The 22,674-nt window shown below is 38.7% G+C and overlaps 1 protein-coding gene across 2 annotated transcripts in view; it reads right to left on the bottom strand.

The window, feature by feature from the left end:
• Window positions 1-22,674, bottom strand: part of KLHL14 (kelch like family member 14) — a 99,729-nt gene that overhangs the window by 6,082 nt on the left and 70,973 nt on the right. The window contains exons 3-6 of one of the 2 annotated variants that reach the window (XR_012427209.1): window positions 16,798-16,887; window positions 8,688-8,766; window positions 1,649-2,178; window positions 1,409-1,567 (exon numbers count right to left, since the gene is read on the bottom strand). Coding sequence is in view for 1 of the 2 variants with exons in the window: in XM_015440062.4 (XP_015295548.1) it covers window positions 1,409-1,567; window positions 1,649-1,839; window positions 8,688-8,766; window positions 16,798-16,887 (519 nt within the window). In the remaining variant the exon portion in view is untranslated. The remainder of the gene's footprint in view (window positions 1-1,408; window positions 1,568-1,648; window positions 2,179-8,687; window positions 8,767-16,797; window positions 16,888-22,674) is intronic. The other variant, XM_015440062.4, reaches the window with a different exon arrangement.

The following is a 22,674-nucleotide window of genomic DNA, read 5'->3' as shown; positions in this document are numbered from 1 at the left end:
CAGGCTTAGATGCAATGTCTATATCCACTCCTCACCACGATGCCTCCTTGAGCTAACCCAGTTTTGATGTGTGTGCACTATTTCTCATTTAGATTGTCATTACCTAAGTCTTTCTGTCCAAACCCAACCTTAAATGTGAGAAGATCCTAGAGCATATAGACAATATCTTGTGCAGAAGAAATGAAAAGAAATCACATTTTAACATAAAAGGATACAAAGTTAATATAAAACATGTCGACATAAAGGAATGGTGTGTGACTTGAAATGAAAGGGCACCATTGAAAGAGATAAAGAATAAAAAGGGAAGAGTCACAGTAGTAAATAAAATCTTTTCCCACTGGAGAGAGCACTTAAGCTGAGCAGCAGACATGCACTAGGCTGTTGGCATTTCTGAACATGAACTTGACTGAATGAACATGAACTTGGAAGTATCTACGTAAAAATTACACCTGTTCACACTTTATTACATTTACAGGTAAACATGTATTAGGAAAATAGAAAAAACATCTAGGTCTAAACCATCTAAAAAGATGTATATACTATTAAAAAATAAATGCACATATATGTGTTATCTACCATACTTAGATAGCCTGTTTCCCATTTAGCTCAATTTCAGGGATCATAGACTAACAGAGCTGAAGGAGATTTTAGAGATCATAGAGCAGTTTCTTCATCTTCAGATGAGGAAACGGAGGCCCAAAGAAGTTCAATAATGTTCTCGATATCATCGGTCTCCCTATTTTCCTGTCACATTCAGTGTTACATGCTTGCACATAATGTTATATATGTACACATAAACTACAAGAAGTTGCAGTCACATACATATCTGGGGCAGGAAAGGTGCCAAAACATATCTCTGAAAATGCTATGCCTTAAGATTTTTATTGAAAAAAGCAACAGAATTTGATAATCATAAGTGGTTTGCTATTCAATTCTTTAAAAATTCTAAATTTAGACACAAAAATCTGATAAATATTACCTTTTAAAAAATCACATGTTAGCTTTGTGCACTTATGACTAAAGTTCTTTATGATTACTGCAAAAAAAAATTTTCTGGAAAAAATTTATTACTACCACTTTGGTGATAAGAAATAATTTATTTCAGTGAATTCATTGTTACAACAAATTGTTTGTGCTCTTCAGTTATTAATGCTCCTGTTTCTTATTTTCTGTAGACATCATTATTCATTTCTTTTATGTGTATGGTAACTAAAAAATAATCCTATCTGCAGAAAAGCCAAAATAAATGCTTGCTCAAGGGTACTGCCAATTTACACAGAGTAGATTTTATTAGATCAACATGTTTTTTACTTGATTAACTATCATTATCTAAGGAGAAACCCCCTTAGCAAGAAATATGAGATGCAAATGTTATTGTGACTAAAAAAACAAAACAACAAAAAAAGACCTTTCAAATGATTTCCTCCAATTGCATACAAGCGATCATTCATTACAGCCAAAGTGTGAATTGCGCGTTTTGTGTTCATATCTTGTTTTCGAGCCCAGACATCCATTACTGGGTCATAGCAATATAGCCATGGGACATATTCTCCATTGTGTACACCCCCTGTGAAATAAACACAGACATACAAGTCAAGAGAGTCCTTTGGAACTGAACTTTGTAACAAAAAGTGGAGGAATTACTTGCCTGAAATGTATATTTTCCCATTGTGCACTGCTCCCGCATGAGCCGCCAGAGGCTGTGGCAAAGAGGACACATAGCGCCATTCATTTGTTTCTAGGTTATAGCACTCCACGCTGGACAAGTAGCCGGTTTCATTCCTTCCGCCAATAACGTATAAATGTTTGTCCAACCGACATGCGTAGAAACTGGCTCTTCTACAATGAAAACAACCCATGGTAAATCACAAGAGGAGCTGTGAAATGTTACCTTTTGAAATAAGGTAAGCACCAACCCAGGTAGTCAGGAAAAGGGGTGCATTCTGCTTCAGAAAGGGTTGCAAATCTTTAAAAATTACACATATACCTTGTAAGTCTGAGACCTTCTACAGTAATCATATGTATTGCCCTTTCTGGTTAATATTCTTGATATTAAAGTAATAGTAGAGGAGAAATTCACCAACTCTTTGTTTCAGCCCTTTTTATCTTGCTTTTTATACACTGTTAAGTGTTCATTAATATTTGGGATATTCGGTACCTTGTGAGGATATCGTAGCTCTGTAAGACAAAGTGAAAAATGAAGTAGATAATGTAACAATAATAAATTATCTTGACATTCACTTTCTTTATGGTCCTTCAAGGGTCATTGTTCCCAATTTATAAGAGAACTACATCATCAAAATTTTTCTTCAATTATCACTTTTTTTTTTTACCCTTAGTACTACTACAAATAGAATAACTTTTGTGAACTTCATATAACGTTCAAATTTTGCACTTATATAACCAGTTACAGGAATTTCATCTAAGTAGCTTTTTGTATTGATTCTTAAAAGGCTGTAAGATATTTTAAGTCCCTTTTTAAGAGAGGCTATTGACTATATTATCCCATTATGCCATCAAAGCAAAAGATACAAGCTGTGTTGGAAGGACTGTAGACAGAACAATCCTAAGATATGCCATCATTTAGGAGTGAGATTTGAAGATACTGAGGACCTGAATTAGAGCTGTAGTAGAAGAAATGGAAAGGGGTGATGCAAAAGATATTTTAAAGTTAGAAAATGTAAAACTTGGCAAGTAATAAAATATGGGAGCTCAGGGAGAATAACGTTCAAATAGCAGTCAAAAATTTGGAGTTAGGATGACTAGTTTGAAACTTTAAGCAAGCTTTTGACTGTTTGCTTCTTTTTTTCATTGATACTACTGGAATAATATACTTCACAAGGAAAACATGTGATCCAATATTGAATAAGTATAAACTGTTAAGTGCCGTGTCCCTCAGATAATGTAGTTTATATTTAATGAATTAATGATCTCTATTAAGATAGATGCCAAGATTCTTGTGCAATGTCGATTGCAAGACAAGGAGTGCTACAGGTTTTTATCAAGTAAACATGTTGCTTCGAGATTTTCCAGGTTGTGTTTAGGAAGTACCAAAACATTTAGGAGGTAGTGTGTAGCATGGTGATTAACGATTTGGCTTCTTGAGTATGACTGCCTGGCTAGATGATGTATTAGGTGTGTGGCCTTTGACATGTCACCCAACCCCTCTCAGCCTCAGGTTCTCATCTGGAACTTGGGGACGATAATGGTCTCTTTCTCACAGGGCTATTGGCAAATACATATAAGTGCTTGTCATAGTGTCCAGCATTTTGTTCATGTTCAGGAACTGTCAGTTAATATTACCCAGATAAAAGGTTTTTAAAAATTGACCATCAAGATGTTTGCATGTAAACGTTTCCGAATAATGTTTAAGTGACAACTAAATTCTTTAATATTCGTTTAGATGATTTGTTACCATACAGGCATGATATTTGTTATGGATGGTAATGTATTCATTTTTTAATAGTCCTGAAATTATCCTAATAGACATCATTGATAATTTTAGAGCAGTATTTTAGCTATGTTTGGTTTTTTTCTAGATTTTCTTGATATATTTGAAGGAAATATGTGCCTTGGATAATTCAGAAAGATGATGAAGAACAACAATAATGAAAACAGTGGTAGGAAGAAAAGTAGGAATAAAATAAAGAGAAGATGAGTCAGATTTCATGAAGTAAAGACTTAAGTGGGTCCATGTCTTCTGTGGGGTTCGTGAGGCTCTGAAATTGTAATAAAATGCTGTAGATAGATGTTTTTGCACATGTGCATTTTTTGGAGGAAGCTTTTTTTTTTTTTGAGACAGAGTCTAGCTTTGTAGCCCAGGCTGGAGTGCAGTGGCATGATCTCGGCTCACTGCAAGCTCCGCCTCCCGGGTTCACGCCATTCTCCTGCCTCAGCCTCCCGAGTAGCTGGAACTACAGGCGCCCACCACTGCGCCCGGCTAATTTTTTTGTATTTTTAGTAGAGATGGAGTTTCACCGTGTTAGCCAGGATGGTCTCAATCTCCTGACCTTGTGATCAGCCCGCCTTGGCCTCCCACAGTGCTGGGATTACAGGCGTGAGCCACCGCACCTGGCCAGAGGCAGCTTTTAAATGTGATCATCAGAGGGATTTCTGATCTTAAAAAAATTGAGATTTTTCTGGTATGAGGGACTAAAAACTCATCTAAATATAAAATAAGATTTCAAAGCAGTTGCAAAATTAAGTGCATACAGATAAACTACTGATTCCTTCTATTTCCTCAACCAGACTTCAGTTACTTTCTCACTGAATATGATAGGTCAAAGTTATTCTACTAGTACGTTTACCTTTTCAAGTTTAAGTGTTTCATTGAAAAGACTGACACATGTCTACAAAAATCCGTCCTAAAGTAACACATATTTTTTTTTCCACCATTGACACTAGGGTAGTTCGGTATACTTCTTCCATGTGATTCTATAGTAGGTCTAGGGGCCTCTGAAGCAGTACATTTTCTTTTTCACTAATGGGCCATCTTTAAAGAATTGGGACTATATGGGTTGTAAGCTGGTCATGGTGAGTTCTGTGCAGCATTAGTTTAGAAGAAAAGATGCCAATTAGTATGAAAACCTTCTATTTAACTGAGTTTAGATTTTGGAGAATAAGAGGAAGATCTCCCTTTGGTGAACTCATTTTCTTGTCTAAAATTCAGTTTTTTCACTTTTTATGATCTGGTTCCTTCCTCACCGTGACACCTGGTCAGCCTGTCAGAACCTGCTCTATTTTCTAGCCAAGGCGTTCTTCATGTGACACTCCGTGTGTACTCCTAGCTTTATCCACACAGTGTCACTGTTAGGATCTAAATGGGAAAAAATCAGCAGGTTTCACTTCCTGAGGAAAAGTGCATTTTTAGGTAGAAATTCCAACAGTAAAGATTCTGAATCTTTGACTTATTCCCTTGCGTGCCCAAAGTGAGAGTTCCTGAAATGCATTTTAGAAACCTGATTGTTAATGGTCTGCCAGCAACTGTGAACATTTGCTCTAGGCTAAAATCTTACCATATCAGGTCTCTCTTGACAATGCTCCCTGCCCCTCTTCGCCACATGAAGAACATACAAGGTTTAGGCTATTTTATTTTGAGAGGAAAGTAAGTTCAAGATTGTTAAAGATTTTTTAGTGGGATTACACTGTTTCTATTTCAAATTGTTCATCTCTCCCTCCTTCAGCCTCCCCTGCCCCCACTGCCAGAAGCAATATTCAGTATTTGTGAGATAAGTTTTAAAAAGATTAATAATAATGCATACAAATATACTTTAAACCTGGCTTATTTTACAGATCTTTACAAGTTCTTTCTGGCCCTTAGAGTTGTCAGTTTATATCCTAAAGCATGAGATTGGATTACTATATCCTTACCCAGCTTGAAGTTTTGACTTTTGTCATTGGATTAAAAACAATGGATATGTTAAAAAGAATATTGTCTCCCATCGTTTCTTGTAACACAAAATATTACTAGAAACAAAATATTTAAACATTGACGCATTTTTTTGACATATGAAATTCTTGTCTTTTATTTACTCTGTGAAATAGAGGCTTTGTTCTTAACGCTTCCCAAACTGCTTTTTCTTCTATTTTTTTTAGATTAGCTAGGGGGTAAGATCTCCATAAGAATAATACTTCAAACGTCAAGTTTTACTGAAAAAAAAATTAAGTTATCAAAACATTTCTACTGATCCAAGTTTTTAATTTTTCCTCTCCTTACTGAAGAATTAAATTCTAAATCTGAGAGCAAAACAATTCATTGGCACTACATTTAAATTTATATTTTCATCTATTCATTTCTGACAGTAAATTCATAGCCAGCAGGTATGCAATTCATGAGCCGACTCATGGTTGAGTGAGTCTGAAGGCCATGGGCCCATTTCCCTGCTAAACTGGGAAGGTGTTCTGCACTTTTTCTCTATTCTTTTGGAAGGGTTGGCTAGGTAGGGTATCCTGGGACTCAATCTGTCAGCACTGAGTGGGAAAAGGCAGTTCTCACAAATGCCCCGTCAATCTTACAGCTCCATCTCTCCTGTGGGCTGGTTGACCCAGGCAACAATCCATAACTTAAAATGAAATTTTTCTATCGTTACCAAGCTTCCATTCAAAATAGCAAGCACAGCTCTGTAAGGGTAGGTTACCCCGGAGGTGGCTTACAATGTGTTTTCATTATTCTCAATTGGTTTGGTGATTTCTCAGCATAATAATTTTTCAGCAGTTTGGTAGCAGCATAAGGGAAGGGGGTAGGCGGGAACTTCCGGTTTCATTCATGATCTACACAATGTAAAATTAAATGTTTTAAGCAACTTTTCTGATCTGAAGAGTGTCTCATATATTTCTAGATTCTTTTTCCTCTTTTTTTTAAAACCACCAATTAATCTACACTAGTAACTGATTGTACTTGCTATTTTGAATGGAAACTTGGCAACGACAGAAAAATTTCATTTTAAGTTATGGATTGTTGCCTGGGTCAACCAGCCCATAGGAGAGATGGAGCTGCAAGATTGATGGGGCATTTGTGAGATCTGCCTTTTCCCACTCAGTGCTGTAAGGAGCTCTTTATTTGGTCTATCGAGTTGATTGTTCTAAATCTAAAAAAAAACTTCTTTTACTAGGGACGTGACATGATATACCATAATGACTTAGAAAGAAACGTTGAACAGTCCATCCTGTCAATGGTGGCTGCCGGGCGCCGACAGACCGTGGCAGGTCTTTTTATCAGGTCAATGAGCTGCTAAAAATTGTCTAAGTAGGACCCTGCCATGATAGGCCATAGTGCCTCAGAGGAAGTCATTACAGACTATCAAGTAAACAATACACATTTTCAAAAAAATTACTAATTAGGTTTTGCAGCAATACTTCCCATCCTTAGGGGCTCTACAGTGGGATAATTGACCACAACGTGAGTTATGCCTCCCAAGCCGAAGGCATGAAGGTTAATTATCATGGTGTACAGCCCCCAGCAAAGGGGTCCGTGGTGATGAGATGATGACATTTCAAACATGTATTGATAGTTGTGTTTTAAGTAAAACTTTTTGGAATAGTTTTGATTAAAGGGCAAAGTGATGCAGCTGTAATAACAGCAACCAGGAAATAACCTCCAAAAGAGAGAAACAGGGTGCACTGCAGAAAGACACCAGGAAGCTTCAGATTCATTAAGTTGGTCAAACTATTAATTGACTTAGAATTATTTCCTCAGGTACCTATGAACTAGACATTCCTAAAAGTGTCTGTGGTCCTTAATGTATCATGCATGCCTCATCATTTTCACTGTATAGCCTTTAGTCTTCTAAGAGAGTTTTAATATATTTACCTGTATATAGAGTAGAAAGTTAGGGGTCTTGAGTTTCATTAGAGCATGGATTCATGCTGTCTTGCTGCAATAAGTACATTTTTCAATAAATGGTATTGTATGAAAATTTCTTTTAGCTTGGAATTTAGGATTAAGAATCCAATTTAATCTCAGGGTAATCTACTTGAGTGTTATAAAAAGAGAGATATTCAGGTGAGAGATCATGTAAGAAATAGAAAAGAGAAAGAATGCTGATGATTCCTTTTTTTTTGAGATGGAGTCTCACTCTGTTGCCCGGGCTGGAGTGTAGTGGCGCGATCTAGGCTCACTGCAACCTCCGCCCTCCGAGTTTAAGCGATTCTCCTGCCTCAGTCTCCCAAGTAGCTGGGATTACAGGCGCCTGCCATCGCGCCTGCCTATTTTTTTTTTTTTTTTTTTTTGGTATTTTTTAGTAGAGACGGGGTTTCACCGTGTTGGCCAGGTTGGTCATGAACTCCTGACTTCATGATCCACCCGCCTTGGCCTCCCAAAGTGCATGCTGAAGAGGCAATAGGATGCAGCTTACTGTCTATCACACTGGAGAATTTGCTCAAGAGGATGTCTAGATATTATTTGAAAAGAACCAAGTGTTCAAAATCTAGGCTGTGAATTTGCATATGCAGATAAAGACATGGTGTCATGCCTGAGGAACAGCTAGGAGAGACAAACTATGTGTAAATATAGTAGCCATCTTGTCCTTTGGTAGCCAGGAGACTTGGCTGAGATAACTAACTACTTGGTATGCAAAAAATGAGATGACACGTTGGAAGACTAATTTTTTTTTAAACCTAACGAATGACTTGTTCTTGAATGTATGGATTCAAAGACATTTGGGGAAGTAAATGCAAACAAGACAAAATTTACTATTGAAATGTTAAATTTCAATATTTCATATCTAATTATCTAAACGTCTAATATTTAAATATTGAATTTTAATATTGAATATTGAATTTAATATTAAATAATTTAATATTGAGTATTGAAATGTCTGTACCAAAATGCACATCATTGCAAGTATAGTGTTTTATATTTCAATTTTAGGGTTTAAATATATTATCACCAAAAAGAGTGATACAGCCAGAGAAATTTTAGCTCTGTTTGCAAAATACCAGTCAATATAATCAAGAAAGACAAGTCATACATTTTTTTTTCTTCCTACATTAGGACAAATAATTGACTCATTTTTCTCTATTGAATTAACAAGGAAGGTCATGTAAATTGGCTAGGCCAAGTTTTGTATTTTGCCTCATACGTCTTTCATTGACTCTGTTTAGCATTCCTTCTCATGAAAAATCACCTAGCACCCATGCCCCCTGTAAAGTCGTCACAAACACTTCAGGTGCAAGAAATAAACACTTACCTTTCTTGCATGGGTGGAAGTTGAATCCAGCTGTTAAATCGAGGATCATAACGGCTGACAAAATTTGTACTGTGTTTGCCTGTAAAAATGTATTTGAGACATTTAAAACTGAGATTCTTTTGCTGATTTGCACATGTAGTAGTATTTTATAAGGCGTCTCTGTTCTCAGGTTTAACAAATAGATGAATTAAGTAGAGGGAATGCCTACCACAGGACAGGCGGCGAGTCAATGGAAAAATAAATGTGCCGCCTCAAGTGTTTTTCCTCTTTCCTTCTCTTTCCTTTTTCTGTTTTTGCAATGAGTTAGGATAAAACTAAATCAACCACAAGAATCAAAGCAACTATATTTACCAAACTGGCTTTTATTACAGTGTTAGGATAAAAATATCTGGGGTGTTATTGGTGTTTTAATGCTTTAAACACAGTAAGTTATTGTCTGTAAATTATCAGTTCCACTCACATGTGCACGGCCTCTCTATCAGGGGGATTCTCTCTGTTCAATAATACAGCCACTACGAAAAGAGCCTGATTGGGAAAGTTAGTTTTGTTCTACACATACCATGTAAGTTCTGTGTGTGTATTTGGGGGAAGCACAGTTGCTGTGACATATACACAGGTGTAGGTGCTGAAATGGGAAACATGAGTCCTCCGAGCTGCTTAACTAGCTTATCCCCTCTGTTGAGCCTGAGAAGCATGGTAATGCCTCCAAAGTATTAAAATGAATCTTATTTTATATATAAGACAAGAAATGGAAGCAAAATAATATATTACATTCTCTGTGTAGCACCTGAGATGATAATCATCTAGAGAACTTGAAGCCTTAACTCTAAGTCTGCCTTTATTTATATATGTGTAACTATACATATAACATTGAGAGATGGGTACCCAACTTCACTACAGGACTGAACAGATAGGGGTGTGTGAGTGTGTGTGCATATACTCACACAGAAATGTCCACCCAATACAATTATTACCTTGATATATACAAATGTATATCAAGCACCTAGCACCTACTGTGTGTTTTGTGTGTTCTAGACTCTAGAAATACTTTGGTATGCAAGATAGACATAGTCCGTATCCTTATAAATGAATAAACAAACGTATAATATCAAGTAGTGATGCATGCTATTAAAAAGTGAAGCCAGGAATGATAAAGGGAGGCCAGCTTAAGTAGGAGAGTCACCTGCTCACAGACGTCTTTTGCAAGTCATGCAAATATCTACAGAATGAGCCTCTCAGGCAAAGGGGCGGGAAAGAATTAAGTCTCTGGGCTGGCAGTAAGTTCAAAAACAGCAAGAATGCTGGGGTGACTAGACAGAGGTCAGTAAGGGGTCAACGGCCAGAACATAGTGTGCCTTGTGGGCTGATGCAGGATTGTATAGTTTGTTATAAGGACAATAGCAAGTCACTGGAGAGTGCTGAGCAAGTAAAAAACAGTCTAATCTATCACGCTGGCTGCTGTGTAAAGAGTAGACTATAGGGGGCCGCTGTGGAAGAGGGGAACTGTCAGGAGACCACTGCAATCATCAAGGTAAGAGCTGTGGTGGCTTGAATGAAGGTGGAGGTGGTGAGAAATGGTTGAGTTTTAAATCTGTTGTGCAGGCATAGCCAAATAAAATTTCCTGCGGGCTTGAACATTGGTATGAGAAAAAGTGAGTCATTCGGGATAACTGCTAGGTTTTTAGCCTGAATAATTGAATGGAAGGTTTGCAATTTGCTGAGGTGGGGAACACCAAGGAGGAGTAGCTAGGGAGTTGGGAAGAGAAGTTACGAGCTCTGTTTTGGAATTAACCTTAAGAGACCTATAGGATCTCAAACAGGAAGTGTCTGGTAGGCCACTGGCTAAATGCGGCTATGGGTGCAACTTTTGGAGTCATTAGTCCAGGGTTATTTAAAACCATAGGGTTGAGTGAAACCATTTATGGAGAGTGTATGAAAATGAAAGACAATGGGTCCTCAGAGTGAGCCCTGGAATAGAAGAAGCAAAACCGACAAAGGAAAAGAATGCTCAGAAATAGGGGGAAAGGTGTGGTATTTTGAAAGCAAATAGTGTTTCAAAGGAAGGGAGGTGAGCAGCTGAGAGGTGACTATGGGATTTGGCAGCGTGAAGGTTGCTTGTGGCCTCGACAGGCATTGCTTCAGTGACCCGGAGGGGATGAAAGCCTGAGTGCAGACTACTCAGGAAAGACTAAGATGTAAGAAAGTGGAGGTAAGAGGAGAGGCACTGCTTCTTAGGACTTTTGCAATAGAAAGAAGGTTATAACTGGAGGATGCAGCCTTGAAGGAAGGTTTGTTTGGTTGTTTTTAAAGTTCAGTCACACTGGAAAGTCCTGAGCAGGCAAGAAGGAATGAGGAATAGACTTTAGGATTGGGGCAGAAACAATAATAGGGGGAAGACAGAATATATAAGTTGCAATGGAAATAAGTGAATAGATTGAAGGTAGTAAAATGAAGAGTTTATCTTCTGAGTGCTTCTATTGAATTAAAAAGTAAGGCCATCAACTGAGAGTGAGGATGGTGACTTTGAAGAACGAGGCATTTGAAAAGACTGAGGAATGAAATAGTTACCTTGGAGGGTAGAAAGGTGCATTGACCACAGAAATTTAGTGGAGCTGAGTAGTAGCCAGTTTGGCTGTGTGGTTTTCTCTATCCACATTTAGTTGCTCAGGGGCAGGGGAGAGAGGGAAGAGGGTTAGGTTTAACCAGGACTAGTATTGCCAGGCAAATACAGAGGAAGGAGAGAGAGAGAACAAAAGGCAGGTGTATGAGGAGAGTGTTTGTAGGGATGGGCCATAGAAGCTAAGCTCAGTAAAATGGGAAGTAAGGTCACGAGGGGATGATGGTCAGTGTAAAGGTGGCATTACCGGCAAAACAGTGGATTACTGCCACATAAAGAGACAGCAAATGGTATAATCTGCAGATATCCTTTAAAGTGCTTGGGGTTTTAAGGGATTGAGAATGGCAATAAAGAGAAAACAGAGAAGCTGCTTGCCTCTAATAATATAACGTATGTGGGGGAAGTAGATATACACTGGCTCCCATTAGAAAGAGTGGGTAGGAAAGCAGTACTCTCAGAAGATAGCCAGGTTTTGGCCGGGCGCGGTGGCTCATGCCTGTGATCCCAGCACTTTAGGAGGGCGAGGTGGGCAAACCTTTGAAGTCAGGAGTTCGAGACCAGCCTGGCCAGCATGGTGAAACCCCGTCTCTACTAAAAATACAAAAATTAGCCAGGCATAGTGGCGGGCTCCTGTAATCCCAGCTACTTTGGAGGCTGAGGCAGGAGAAGCACTTGAACCCAGAAGGTGGAGGTTGCAGTGAGCCAAGATCACACCACTGCACTCCAGCCTGGGTAACAGAGTGAGACTCCATAAAAACAAAACAAAACAAAAACAAAACAAAAGAAAACAGTGCTAGGTTTTGATTAGAAAATAAGTTAAAGGAACCACTCAGAGGAGAATTTAAGGATTATAGATATTTTGCTGATGTGAGATCATGAGTTACAGGAATCATGTGGGAAAGTTTGGATGGTTAGGTTGAGTGGTAAATTGAGTTTTATTTGGGGACACACAGGAAGAAATAAGAGTACCAGGGGGAAAGGAAGACTCAGAAGATTTGTATTTCACATAAGGAGGCTCCAACTCAAGAAAGAATTATGTCTAGAGCTGGTTAATAAGTGAGTTTTTGTGAAATCTGCAATCATTTCCATGTAGAAAAAATATCATCATTCTTAGTCAAGTTCCAAGGTTAATTCCCAAATTCAGGTGAAGATTAATGATATTCATAAGAAAGTAGAACCTACCCACTATGTATAGGAATGTTTCTCTAGATATTTGGTTTAGAATTTCCATTTGGAAGATGATATCTGCCTCCTCCTGGCAATGGGGCCGAGAGTGCCTTCACGTGCTGAGCAGTGGTGGTAGAAACTAGCAGTGTTCACTTTGGGTTGTAATGGTAGTGGCCTTGATTCAGAGAAGAGGCTAAGCAGAAACTGGTGTAACATGGATGTGAGATGAGAAAATGGTTTCCAGAGGCAGGGTCAGTGATGCAAAAGAGTCTGGGTGTGGTGGCTCATGCCTGTGGTCCCAGCTACTCAGGAGGCTAAGGTGACAGGATTGCTCAAGGACGGGAGTTCAAGGCTGCAGTAAACTATGATTGCACCACTCCAGCCTGGATAACAGAGTGAGACCCTGTCCCCAGAACCCCCAAAGAAGATGCAAAAATAGGGCAAGAATGGAGGACCGGGAAGACGAAAAGAAGGAAGGCATTCTGGAGGTGGCAAAGGAGGTGCAGAGAGGATAATGAACCTCAGGAGAAATGAGTGTGGTAGAGTGAGGAAGGTGAGATGAAATGGGGTTATTCTCCTTCCTTGTGGCTACTATGGAGATGCTACCAGCAGCCTGAGAGTGGCGGCCATATGCTATGAAATTTTGGATTATCTTCACACATTCTGTTTTTTCCTCATCCTTTTCATATTTTTTTCTCATTTTCCTCCACTTTTCTTTTTTGTGCTGGTGCCCTGTCACCAACATTGTTGCTTAGCACTGGGCTGATGGGATGAATGGGGCAAAGGGTGGCGGTTTCCAGCCAATGTAGAGGAGAAGGAGGTGGGAAGAAAAGAAGTTCCCTATGAGCAGTTGTTTTGGGAGCCAGTTATCAGGAAGTGACAAATGTAAACTGGGTTTCTATAAGCTGGGGCACTGACAGAGTCTATGCATATCTATTAGAAGAGGATCATGCATTCCTATCACTAATGACATGAAGAGAGTTGATAGGAGTTAATAATTATATCTGAGTAGAAAACCTTATGTGTATATTTTGATTATATTTCCCATAACTAATATATTTGCTGACTTCAAGTTGTGGTCATCAATAGATCATCAATAGATATAATTATATTTATTTCAATGAGTATATGTTTGTGTTTTATGAGCATGTATTGAAATTCGCAATTTTGTACTTCAAGGGCACACATCTCAGATACCATTGTCATAAGAACTAATGTTTAACTTAAGAAGATTTCGTCTTTGGGACTGACATACATAACATCTGAACCCACGGATTTAAAAGCTTTCTTCGTGCCAGCAGTGATGTTAAAGCATGCTATATATTATCATAGAATTACTATCCTTTATATGTTTTGGTATTAATTGCATGAGGTATTATAATACAAGACACTCATATTTTAGAGATGGTTGAGTCTCTTCACAGTTTTTAAAATGAGGAATGATGAAGAGTTCCTTGTGAGTGAGTGGGAGCCACTTTCCATGTGATCCAATGTTGATTTAATTTCACAAGATCAAGATCAAAAGCAAAACATGACTGTTACACATCTAACCAAATACATATGGTTATGTGAAACACAGTATATTACAGTGGCTAAAGACGACGGCTCTGAAATCAGATAGACCTAGGATGAAATCAGCTCAGCTTCTTGTAAGCTATGTCTGCTGGCAAGTCATTTAACCTCTTCAGGCTTAGTCTTCTCATAGTAAAACTAGAGCTACCATGGAATGATTTGCAGGATGCTTGTGAGGACTAAGTGAAATGATGTAGGTGTGTGCTTAGCAAAGTTCCTGGCAATAAGGAGTACTCAATAAGTACTACTAATAATACTAATGAAGTTAACTATTGTTGACCAGATGGATGGAGTATGGAAATGATTCATGGGATTGTGGCGGATGCTCTTGGTCCTTAGCCCAGATTCCTTTACCAGACCGGTTCACCCATTCTCTGGCTGCTGAATGCTGGCTGCTCATGGTCACGGCAGCTCCTGCTGCTGAACAGGCCACCTCATTGCCTTCCCTCATGCCCCACCTGGGGGAAGGCTTTAGCCAATGACTGACATGAAGTGCATAAGACTGGCCTGCTTGCCGTAAGGCGTAACCAGTTCTCCTCTACTTAGGTGAGCCCAGCCCATGGTCCAGCCTCCTTTGCCCAAATCTATGCTAAATGACTTCACTTGCCAAATGAGTCAGGGACACAATGACTCAGCCTTTCATGTGGAAGCTTCCAAAATTCTAAAAAGGGATCTTAAACCCACACACACACACACACACACACACACACACACACACACACACACAGAAAGAGAGAGAGAGCACTCCCAGGCCTGTATTAAGGCTAAAGGTAAAATTAAAATATAGTAATTAAAGTTATACTAAAATTTAGTTCTGTGCATCCTAGTGGTTAAAGCAAAGAGAAGAGACACAATAGTCACATGGTTAGCATTAGTAATAATTTTCAAAAGCACACAATGCCTCAGTACTTTGGTCTAAAGAATTTATCCTCTGGGGCTTCACAGGGAGCCCATGAGTGGCAATGGTGAGAACCATCCCTATGGTAAATGCAGTTGTGTGCTGTTTCTAGTCATTTCTCACAGCATATTCACTGATGGCTTTAAACCCAACTGCTGTTCCTCTCAGGGCCGGGAAAGAGAAAATCAGTGTAATCCAACAGCATGATTTTATGGGAGTCTGAATTAGTTCAAAGATAAAATCTTGATTCTCTAGACTAGAGGAAGGAATATGTCCTTTCAACTCTCCCCTGTTCCCTCCACCCAGTTCTCTCAGATGTGTCTTTGATTAGAAATTGAACAGCAAGTAGCTACAGGTTTGTTTGTTTGTTTGTTTGTTTATTTTCTTTGCATATGCCTGTGGAACAGGTTTTCTGTGTTGCTGCTTAAGGTCTGACTTAAGACCTTAAGTCAGGCAGATTCACAGTGTTTTGTGAGAATGAACTGTGGCACCAAGACTGCTATTTTAACAAAGGCCTGTTCTACCTGCGAAGCGCAGTAGGCTGAAGACGTTCCTGTTTTCTCTTGTCATGTTTTAGTTTTAACCCGGCCTTCAAAAAGAATGTTCTGCAGATTATTCGCTTAGGTAAACCCAGTGGCTGCACACTGTGTGTTTGCTTACAAATGCTCCTTACAGTTCAAATCACTTCTGAAGAAGGATAAGTTAAATAGTAAATGAGGAGTTTACAATGCATTGTGCGCATGTCAGGGTTTTCTGGTAACATATCGCATCTATCATTACAAAAGTAAGTTAGGGGAGAGACGTGAAGTATCATCCTTGCTCCTGTTCCAAATCTGTTTCTCACAGAGCCCAGGAACTGTCTTCTTTCCAACACTAGAAAATGTGGCACAACAAAGCTGCAGGTCTTGAGAAAGAATGTCCCCCTCTCTTAAAAGAAATGTTCTTGGAGGGTGGCCTGGATTGTTTTCCTTGAAGATTTTCTAGAGTGAACAGCTGTAACAATTTTCTATAATTTGCCTTGGTGCAGATGCTGAAAGAGAGCATTCACAATAAAATATATGCAGTATATGTAATTTCAGCTGGATGTTCTGGGGTTTTAAAGTAAAAATGTGTACCTGCAAGCTGTTTTATAGTTTCTCAGTCATAATTATCTCTGTTACACAGAAGGCTACAACTGCAACTCCTCCTTCATGTGCAAGCTTTCCAAAAATATCTTGATAATTTTGCATATTCTGCAAGCCACAGTGTTCTTCTTGTGTTCGATTTGGGAAGTGCGTTAAAATGTTTAATTTCTCTTTGCAATAAGTTTATGACGTAATCACATCAACGGGGAGGATGGTGGATAATCTATGGAAGAAGCGCTTGCAAAAGGTACAGCAACTGGAATGGATGTCGAGTAATACCTGCTGCAAAATAACTTCAGCTAAAGTTATGTGCAGCATGACTGGACATAATGCTTGTGTATTGCAACCCACATTATTCTATTGATAAAATGGGAGAAAGGTGTTGGAGAAGATGGTGAGGATTCTTAACAGCTGCAGCTTGCTCCCTTCCTCTAGGGAGTTTGTGCTCATGCTTGTAGCATTCCTCAGGGGATGGATAAGGAGAGGGGCTGGGGTATCACTGCGAAGCCAAATCCCCAGACAGTTGATGAGTGATCGCTCTGCTACACATGTCCCCAGTTAGCTCAATGATTGACCCTCTCTCCAATTGTCAGCCCCATTTCTTGACTACTTCATTTGTCCCCGTTGCACAGAAATGTATTTTCCACACTAATTACAAAATGGACTGCTACTGATGCCCTTCATTACACACATAGTTGCTGAGCACCTCCAATTAAGTTGTTCAATAGTTACCATTCGGATTCCACTGGTCCTCTCCACCCAACACGAACAAGAAGTTTTCCACCTCCACAACGCAGTGGTGGGCACTGTTGTATGGCATAACTGAAATTAAGAAAAAAAAAAAAAGACATATGAAATTTTCCATCTCAGGATTTGCTACCTTGGCTCACTGGCTATTTGTTTCACTGAAGTGAATAAAATGTGAGACTGACTCAGAGGAAGAAGAACGCACAGGTAGCCAAGCCACTAGTCACCAATCCAGGGATCCCTATGCAGTGACTCAGCGGTGTGTTCCCAGTGGTTTCAAACCCAACCCCTTTTGACTAATTTTACATAATGTTATTCCAGAAATTAGTCAAGAACAACCTGTCATGCTGCTTTCAATTCCTAGGTTCTCCTAACCTGCCTGATGATGTGGATGGTGATCTGAACGACTGACACTCCTAAATGGTCAGGGCTGGGGTTACTTCTTGGAAGAAGTATCCCTGAATACACTTGGAGCCATTAAGATGCTCTGCCCAACTTGGTTTGCTGGCAGTCTTTCCATAAACAGACTCAGGGTGCTTGGTAGCTTTCTATTCCACAGCAATGAACAAGCTGAATTTCCATACAGTTTTAAGTTTTTAAATTAAGGTCCTGCTGATTTAATGCCTCCTCCAAATGTATACGCTTAATTTCCTGTACAATGTCATTAGCAGCACAATCACACATTTTCTATCTATCTGCTTAGGAGCTCTTCTGTAACAAAGATGAAAACTGTCAGGAACATCACAAATATCTATTCTCCTTGCCTCTCCCTTCTCTCTGCCCAAATGTGGTGGATGTGAGGAGGGGACATTATTCAGAAACCCACTAATGCCAGCTTTCTCTGTATTTGTTCTGATTTACATTTCCTTTAGGGAGACACAAAATACCAGAATCGGATGCTCCTGTGTCCTTTCGTGCTGTGCAGTGTTAGTCTTTGCTACAATAATATCCTATGGTAAATGTAAACGTATAGAGCATTCGTTATATCTCCTACAGTGGTTTGGGCCCAGTAGGAAAAATGATGTCCTTGTTCAGCTCATCATATGGGCACCTTAAATCTAGGTGAGGACAAATGGGGAGGTGATGTGCATGTTCAGGCAGGGAACTTATTCCTTGACACGGATCAACAGAGCACTTAAGAAACCAGTGCAGTGGGAAATCAATATGAGTCAGGGCCAACTCTTACTTTGTGCTCCTTTGCCAATGCAGAGAGAGAGAAAGTGAGGAGACCTATCTCACGCCTGACTTATTTTGGGTGCTATATAGCTCTCATTTCATTTTGTTTTTATTATCTTTTATTTTTCTCAGGAAGCATTTATGCTGGCTAAGATATGTAAATAAAAAATAAGAAACAGGCACAGGTTTGAGACTTACAACACAGCCTCTGAAAGAGCAAATCAGATCATGTAAGCTTCTTACCATGGGATTTTAGGAGTTTTGTTTTGTTTATTTACCTACTGACTTATTTATTTGTACTGTAAATATGCATTGTTTTTGAACTTATACCCACAAGGCAGAAGGCATTGGTAGGTAAACCTCCAATCTGGGGGATAATGTAGAAATTGGGTGGGCAGTGGTTTGTGCGGTCCATGAATCAGGTCAATTGACTTTGAGAGTCATCTCAAGAATGTCCTTTAGCCCATCAATCCTCAGTTTCTCTCTTTGAAAAACACTTTTACCTGTGTAGATCCTGCAGCCTCCACTACTCAGAATTCATTGTGGCAGAGTATACGTGAGGCTCATTGAGCAACAGAGGTGGAATATGTTTGAAAGATTTTCTTCCCTTTAATTAGTTCATCATTGTTTGGAGCATAATGCTGGTTCCAAAATACCAAAAACAAAACGAAGCTTCCGTTATCATATTGTGAACAACCTGGTGCCACTCCAGTTGACGGTAACGTCCTCTGGCCAGTGGTAAACTTACTCAGCATTAATTGTCAGCTGTATGCATCAATTCACATGAGATACAGAGCAGTCATAGAGGCCATCAGCTGCAACGAACTTATTCTATGACCACAGCTCTTCAAATATTTCTTTTAAACTTTCAGTCAGTTCAACATTTTGCCCAGATCTTATAAATAACGAAAAATGGTATTATTATTTTTTAAACCAGAAGTCCAGCTTCATAATAAAGTACAGTCTCTGAAAATAAAATGACACTTGTGTTTTGTTCTTGCCATTCATTTGCTCTCATTCAGGCAAGCAGAAATTAAGTAAAGGAAACAATACATGATTTATTTTTAAGCCTCTTTTTCATTTGATTACCCCTATTGTTATGCTTTATGCAAACAAATGAAACTATTGCACTAAGCTAAGTATTGAACTCTTCAAAATAAGAGAAAAGAAGGTCTTTGAAGTCCTAATTTAAAGGCTACTTGAAGGAATTCTCATCTATTTACACATTTTTACCCTTGTTTTAAAACCTGTCTGCTATATTTCTTGGCTGAGCATTTCAGTATTCTCATTCCTGAATTATTGTCTTTTCTGAATTATTACTGTGGATTGAGAGGCTATAAATATACTCAAATGCTCGTTGAAATTATTCTGAATATAAAACTCTCCCAAATTTATTTTAAAAAATCTATATTCAATCAATGTTTGAATTTTGCAAAAGACCTAATTTCTTTGACTTCTGATTAAGCCCAAAGAAAAGCAAAATAAATAGGGTAGTGAACAAGAGCAAACAATTGTTTAAAATGGCCTTGGGTACTGCACTTATTGATTTTCTTTTAAATAACAGATACATGCCTGCTTCTTTCCAGATTTCTCCAGAGGTGGACAAGTGTCTCGCCCTCACAAGCAGGTAGTGGGGGAGGTTTGTACTCCAGGTTCACATACAGCCCAGCGTGAGTTTTTAGCGTGTCAGTCAGTGAGTTAGAGGGAAAGGGGAAAGAGAAGCTAATCAGGATGAAATGAGATTAAAGGCTGTCTAATTTTACAGCAACTGTGATCCATCAGCCACTGTGAAAGTGACAGTGGAAATGAATGATGGAGACAGACAGGTGGGGCTGTACATTTCACTGATTTATCCTCAAATGCACTGGGCCTTATTTTATTGAGTGAACATGACCGCATTTATCATGACTGTCATCTAAACCCACTTCCCTCCATTTAAAAAGGTCACTTTACTCGGAGTAGGAGAGAGGCACTTTCAAATCAGATTTAAAATCTAATAACACGTGTTTATAAGGCCCTTTGCGAGACTTCTCAACTTTATTAAACAAACAGGTAGTGCTGGGAGGAAAGAAAAAAAAAAGCCAGAAAATTGGAGAAGAAAACACTTTTCATCACCTGAAGGGGCACTTCATTTCATCTCTAAATTTCAAGCAATTTGTACCATTTTTCCCTTCCACTCCAAGCACTCAAAATTCTATTCTAGTCTTGGGAAATTAAATAAAACATTTACATTTAATACTTTCAATTAAGAAAGTAGGAATCAGGTAATGCTATAAAATAAACTTGGAGAGGATATTGTCACAGTATTTACTCTGCAGAATGACTAATCATCACACAGGAAATAGATGTTAGCAATTGTAACAAGCTGAATCTCTGCCACAATTAACTTATGTACCTGTTAATTGTTTCCCCATAACTTTAAGGCCATAAAAATCTCATTTACACAGTCTTTTACCCCTCCCTGTACCAGAGCAATAAAATGTCCTGAGATCTTATGCACAAAATTGGTCTCTGTGGATGGGAAAACGGAGTGAAACTCTCTGGGAATTCTTTATTATTTTTTGCAATAATAACCAGCACTGACCAAACATTTACTATGTGCCACATATATGTACATTAAATACATAATTATATTTATCTATATTATGACTTTGGAAATACAAAAACAGTTGCGTTCTTGCTATTCATTTGTTCACTTTTGGCCAAGCAGAAATTAAGTGAAGGAAATAATACATGATAAAATATACTGATAGTATATTTACCTAAATTGGCTCACATCTTTCATTTAATATGACTAATCGTAAAGGAGGCATTACTCATTCATTTCATTTTTTAAGAAATACTAAAAGGCCTTGAGAGGGTAAGTCACTTGTTGAAGGTCAGACTCAGGTACCGAACGGCAGGGATGGAATCCAAACATGGGGATGTCTGGACCCCGACTCACGCCCTTATCCATTTCACTCTACTGATTTTCAATAGGTATGTTCATCCATCCAGCAAGTAATTACTGAGTTCCTGAATGTTCAGTGATGGTGTTTTTGAAATTTGTGTATAATTTTTTATATTGAATCGTATTTTAAACGTGTTTATTACTATGATATTTGAATGAATCCTTAAAGCAAGAAGACATTCCTTTAAATGATTTCCTATAAATCTGGATATTCGAATAGCTGGTTTTCTTAAAGCAGAGTACATTTGTTTGATAGAGCCAGAAAAAACACTGAGAAAATCAGCCAGTTAAGGGTGGGTAGAGTCTGTTGGCAGATTTTTTTTTTTTTTTTTTTAAGCAATGAGGACATATTTCAACCTTGAAATTTGAAATATCTTGGTTACAGAGGCTGTTTTCCTGGCCTATAAAATGTCCAGGGGTCTTGTTTGTATTCCTGAAGGCCTTATTGTACTAGAGATCCACACTACTGTGTCTCCTCTTCTCACATTTTACATCTACGGAATGTAAACCTCTTCCGCAGAAAGCATAGGTATCCTTTGCAACCCCCAAATTTTCATGAATATCCAAACAAGAGATTGCATAGGGCTGTGCCAAGAATATAGACTTGCTAACTAGATGGTTATTGAATGTTTATCAATTAGATGTAACATTTGTGAAGGCCTTGATATTTTTAGTCTCAAACACATAAGCTTGCAAAACTGTCAGATATAACAAAGTTCTCAATTGTTTTGAAAAAATAATTAATGCCTATGGTAAAAATACAATCTTAAAAAAAGGACATACAGAACAAATAAGTCTTCCTCTTACCCTTGGCCCGCCCTCAGCCTTTCAGTTCTCTACCACAGAGGCAATCTCTGTTACTATGTTCTTGGGTTTTCTTTCCAGAGACATTATACATCTGGGTCATTTTTGTTAACACAAATGGCAGCAGCATACTAGAGACATACTGTTTAGTGTCTTGCTTTTTCGCACTTAATAATACATTCATTCATTCTTTGTCCATTAATCAAGTATGTGTTTTTGTGCTACTCCATGCCAGGCAATGTTGTACCTGCAGGGGAGGTCGTGGTAAGCAGCAAACCAGGTACACACTAGTCAGGGGAAGCACATAATAAACACAGACACAAAGAAATAAGCTCTTTTGTTTCAAATGATAAGTGTAAGAAGAAAAATAAATCTGGGTCGGGGAGAGGGAGTGGCAAGGTTAGTGAGTTTTACCAGTGCTCAGGGAAGGCCTTTCTGAGTAGATGACTTGTGAGGAGATGAAGTGAGTGAGGGAGCTGTCCAGGGTGTAGGTGCAAGAACAGCAAATGCAAAGACCTTGAGGCACAGGTTTGAAATGTGTGAGGGACGGCAAGCAGACCAGAACACAGGGATCTGAGATGAGGATGAGGAGAGAGGCCCAGGGCAGACCCGTGCAGTGTGGAAGGACATGGTCAGAAGATAATGCTGGCATTATTGTCCACTGAAATATTTTAAGTGGCTGCACAGTGTTCCATTTGATGGGCATTCTATCATTGATTCCATTTCCTTCTGATGGTTAATTCATTCAACAAACATTCACTAAACACTCAATAGGTGCAGGCGCCTTTCTGGTTGCTGATAATACTTAAATGAACGAGGCAGACAACATCCCTGCTCTCCTAGACCTTATATGATAGAGAGGAAGAACAACACAGATAAATAAATAACAAATAGAAGCACAGCCAGGTGATGACAGATGACATAAAGAGAAA

Source organism: Macaca fascicularis, chromosome 18 (genome assembly GCF_037993035.2).
Source record: "Macaca fascicularis isolate 582-1 chromosome 18, T2T-MFA8v1.1".
In the NCBI taxonomy this organism is placed as follows: Eukaryota; Metazoa; Chordata; class Mammalia; order Primates; family Cercopithecidae; genus Macaca; species Macaca fascicularis.
The sequence above is the reverse complement of the archived record's forward strand: the minus strand, read 5'-3'. Positions and strand labels throughout refer to the sequence as shown.